Source organism: Miscanthus floridulus, chromosome 10 (assembly GCF_019320115.1).
Source record: "Miscanthus floridulus cultivar M001 chromosome 10, ASM1932011v1, whole genome shotgun sequence".
Taxonomy (NCBI): Eukaryota; Viridiplantae; Streptophyta; class Magnoliopsida; order Poales; family Poaceae; genus Miscanthus; species Miscanthus floridulus.
Window position 1 is genome coordinate 139,505,618 of NC_089589.1, and position 4,989 is coordinate 139,510,606.

General features: G+C 45.6%; 1 protein-coding gene across 1 annotated transcript; it reads left to right on the forward strand.

The window, feature by feature from the left end:
• Positions 1-1,660: 1,660 nt before the first annotated feature.
• Positions 1,661-3,741, forward strand: LOC136485859 (lisH domain-containing protein C1711.05-like). The gene has a single exon (XM_066482678.1). It carries the CDS (start codon positions 1,679-1,681, stop codon positions 3,548-3,550), a length of 1,872 nt encoding a protein of 623 aa, XP_066338775.1. The 5' UTR covers positions 1,661-1,678; the 3' UTR covers positions 3,551-3,741.
• The last annotated feature ends 1,248 nt before the right edge of the window (positions 3,742-4,989 follow it).

Sequence of the window (4,989 nt, forward strand, 5' to 3'; positions counted from 1 at the left end):
CTGGCTGGTTTGTGTGAGAGAAAAATACTATTCCGGCTGAAAATTTACGATCGTTTACGACAAGCCACAGCCAAACGAGCAGACTGTAGATAGATAAAGCCGTGCCAAAATAGTTAAGTATTTTAGGAATACAGGGAAATTCCCTTGATCCGCCCCCGCTCCTTCCTCAATTCCTCTTTGATCTAGGTACAATCAAAGGATTGGTGGACTGGATTGATGCGCGGGGTACAATGGAGGGAGGTGGGTATGTGGCCACACGGTTGAAGGGACAGCGACACCTAAGATTAGATAGAGGTGAATTAGGCATTTCACTTATAAAAATCTATGCAATAAAGTAATCTATCTAGATAGGCAAGTAAGGTTTTGCTATATGTGTTGTTATCTCTATCGTAAAAGAATCATGCAACTTAATTAGGTCCTAGGCTCCAATCCTATCAATTAGCCTAGCAAAGCTAAACTAGAAATGTAAGCATACAACCCGGGCACACAAATTAAATATGGAAGCTTAACTGAGATAAAGATGCAATTATAATGTCTTGCTGGAAGTATTGATCATCCAGATCAGCAAGTTGCCTAAGCCTAAGTTCACCTTGCATCCATTTGAACTATACCTTATATACTAGCAAATATTGTTAGTCCAAATGGTCATGTTGTTCAACGAACACCAAAATCAAACTTAATGGCCCATATGATCTATTTTCTTAAGAACGGTAAAAAAATCAAGTTGAAGGCCACTTATCCTTCTTTTGTTGACTGGAGATCAATATACGACAGTCCGTTGTTTATTAAAAATATGTGTGACGTAAATGTGGATTAGGACTTCGGCAGATGTAAAACAACATGACTTAAACAAACAAAGAGTAAAATCTATCATAACTTCCTGAGTGTTAAGATCTTATAAATCTTACATCCTCTGGATGATGGAAGGCCCAGATAAGATGACATCTGGATCCAACGAATATTATAGATGGAGAACCTCCCTCAAAGAACTCTCCCTATTATAGTGTGAGATATTAGTTTTTGTTACTATTTTGTACATACCTTTTTAGGGGAATTTTGTACATATATATGTGCTATATATAAATGTAGGCCCCATGTCCAAGCTGGACCCTTAGAATGAAAACCTCCCGTTCACAGCTTCGAATTTTAGTGAAACTAACATAAACTTGTTAAAACTGACTCACTACAACAGCCTACTTTGTGTAGATTCTTGAAAATATTAAATCTATACGTGGGACCCACATCTACATTAGATCCATACCAGACGTACTCTTCCCATGTTGAAAACCTTTTGACCAATTTACAAATCGCCAGAGAGCTCAAAAAATAGGCCAAAGAATATTAACGATATGCATAGCAACCAGATTAATCAAACTAGTGGTTCTATTTCATAATTTAATATGTCAAGTTTGGTTATATCTAATACTCACGTAAAATATATCTCGAGCCTCCTGGCTCTCCTATTCTGACGGTAAACGCGTGATTCCAAAGGCGTTGATTAATGGCTGCCGTTGCCCCATGCTTTCCCGGGAAAATCCAAGAGCTGCATGCCATCCCATCTCCCGCCAAATGTGGCCAGTCGCTGCCTTTCCCTCCGGATTCAAATATCCCTCGTCTCGCTTCCGACCTCTCGTCCAAACTTTTTGGCCACCACCGTTTGCACCCTCCAAGGGCCACGATGAGGGCGCCTCTCCTCTCCTTCGTCCTCCTCTTGGCCGTCGTCGCCACCGTGCCCCTGGTCCCGGCGGTGAGCAAGGGTGAAGAAGCTGGTACCGCCGCTGAGGAAAATGGAGGCTCTATCAAGCCCCTGTCCCTCGACGGATATGGACCACTGGAGAAGGCTGCCAAGAAGCCCAAGGAGCAGATCTTGGACGCGCAAGCTACTCCGAAGATGATCCCCGACACCTATGATCAGAAACCCATTGAAGAACAAGCTCAAAAGGCCACGGCCTCCACTGCTGATGAGCAACCCGACAAATATGTGGCGTCTCTAGTTCCTGATGAGAAGGAGAAGGAGGAAGCTCCTGCAGAGGTAAAGGAGGAGAAATCTGATGAGTCGGCGGATGAATCTGCTTATCACAAGAAGGAAAAGAAGGTAAAGAATGAAAAGAAGGAGAAGTCGGATTATTTGGATGAATCCTCATCATCCAAGAAGGAAAAGAAGGAGAAATCTGATGATTCTGATGTATCTACATCTTCCAAGAAGAAGAAGAAGAAGAAGAAGGCCAAGACTGATGATTCTGACGAAGATGCATCGGAAAAGAAGGAGAAGTCTGCATCTGGCAAGAAACACAAGAAGGACAAGTCTGATGATGATTCGGACAGTACATCTCCCAAGAAAGAAAAGAAGGGGAAATCCATAGATTCGGATGCATCTTATGCATATCTTCAGAAGGAAGAGAAGAAATCCGGGGATTCAGACGAAGCCACGTCTCTTAAAAAGCAAAAGAAGGAGAAGAAGAAGAAGAAGGAGGAGAAATCCGAGGAGAACTCCGAGGAGGACGCTGCGCCCGTCGACGTCTCCACGGACGGCCAATATGTGTCTACTCCCAAGGAGGAGAAATCCGGCGAGGACGCCATGCCGATCGACGTCTCCACCACCGGCCAATACGTATCTTCTTCGAAGGCCGACGGCAAGCCCAAGGGAGGTGAGCGTCAGATCTCCACCAATGCGGATGCGTACGCGTCTCCAAAGCAGGAAGCCAGTAGCCAGCCCATAGCCGGTGGTTCTCCCGACGAGGTTCCGACGGCGGTCAAGAGCCCCGCCACCTCCGACGCATACGCATCTCCAAAGCAGCAGGTCGTCGTCAGCAGCAGCAGCCAGCCCATGGCCGGTGGTTCTCCCGACGAGCTTCCGCCGGCGGCCAAGAGCTCCGCCACACCCGACCCGTACTTATCTTCAAAGCAGCAGGTCCTCAGCAGCCAGCCCATGGCCGGTGGGTCTCCCGACGAGCTACCCCCGCAGGCCAAGAGCTCCACCACCCCTGACCCGTACGCGAACGTGCCCAACGAGCCGGCAGCGGGGAAGCCGAAGCTGTCGATGGAGACGTTCTCGGGGATGATCAAGAGGCCGATCGCGAAGATCCTAAGCCCGGTGATCAAGAGCGTGTGCGCTAAGACGGAGTACCCGGAGGACTGCGAGTCGTCGATCGGCGGCCTCCCCGGGGCCGCGTCGGCGGCGGCGACGGATAGCGTGGGCGTGCTGAAGCTGGCCATGGAGGCGGTGCGGCAGAAGGTGATCGTGGCGATGAACGCGGCGACGGACCGGATGAACGTGCCGGGGACGGACGACACGACCAAGGACGCGCTCGACTCGTGCACGTCGTCGTACAGCGACATCAAGACGAGCCTGGACTCGGTGGACGACGCGCTCAAGCGCGGCGACGTCGACACGGCGCACACCAACCTAGACTCGGTGGAGACGGACATCACCACCTGCGACGACGGATTCCAGGAGCACGGCATCCCGTCGGTCATGACCGACCATGACCAGGAGCTCCAGAAGCTCGCCAGCAACCTCCTCTCCATCGGCGCCGCCATCCATCACTAGAAGGGAGAAGGGAGGAGCGGCCGTGCAGGCGTGCACACACGCGTGCATGCATGCATTTGCGTTTTCATCTGAAGAATGAAATCGGTTGTAAATTTGTAAACGAGGAAGAAAAGCACCTCGATTAACCTGTAGCTGCTATGATCCTTTGATTGGACGAGGTTAATTAATCTGCAGCTTTCACTATGTATAACAGTATATATGATTCTGATTGTGAATGTTTCGAAAAAAAACTAGTATATAATATTTGTGAATTGCCATGTTGTAGCCTTGATACTCCCTCTAATTGTATGGTGACTGTTCGCTGTTGCTGCGATACGGAATTGAAAGAAGAAAAAGGTAAAAAAAAGTTACATAAAAGAAAAAAGTAAAAAGAATAGCAGAAAAGGGGCATTCCGAGAATTGAACTCGGGACCTCTCGCACCCTAAGCGAGAATGCCCTTTGTTGTTTTATTTTGACTCGTAGTTTTTGTAAAATATCCATGTTACAACTACTACAAAAGGCAATTTTAGAGGTGGATTTTTCGATTTATAGAGGCAATACCAGCCAACCATATTTATCAAATGGTTTTTTGTTAATGAATCATTTGTAGAGGTGGTCGGCCAAGCTACCTATATAAACCGATGAAAAAGAAGAAGTATTAACTTGTCTGCCTTTATATTCCATAAAAAAACTTGTCTGCCTTTATAAATAGCATTTACAGAGGTGGTCTTAAATACCACTTTATAAATGTTTTATAAATGCACATTTACCTGCTGGTGCAGCAGGCATTTACTAAGCTTTTTCTATATAGAGAATAAGAAAAAGTAGGAAATATCGTAATTGATGGCATTTACTATATAGAGAATAAGCTTTTTCTATATAGAGAATAAGAAAAACAGTGTCCAGGTTCCACACCGTCAGTGTTCTAAAAAAACAGTGCGTTCTATGCACTGATGGCTATAATATACCGAAAAAAATCTTTGCGAAATGAATAATTTTCCTGTATGGCACTGTAAAAATTCATGATATATCTTTTTTCGAACCACAATATAGATACTTGTTGCGAACCGGCATACATGAATGCCCTACCTTAACTAAGAGACTGAGCTAGTATATCTTAAGATTGACGGAGTCATCTCAAACATATTCTGTTGCCAACGGGCACGTTGCCTACTAAAAAAAAAAAGCTTCATAGTTTCACTAGAGAGAGGAGTGGCCATGGATAAATGCATTGCTTTTCAACCGTGACTGATTCCAAGAATTGAACTTAATTAGGACCTCTCACACTGCAGGCAAGATTTTACCACTAGAACAAAAAGATAATCTTTTAGACACACCATTTTGATGAATATGGCTGTGTGCTACCTTACTCTTGTTAGAACTATTATTCCTGTCGGTGTTTCGGACCGGGGGTCCTCAACCAACTAGTAAATTTGTACTGCGTGTACCCAATCTCGGA

What these genes read in the sequence shown, in the direction of transcription:
- LOC136485859 (XM_066482678.1), top strand. Translation starts at nt 1,679, where the DNA reads ATGAGGGCGCCTCTCCTCTCCTTCGTCCTCCTCTTGGCCGTCGTCGCC.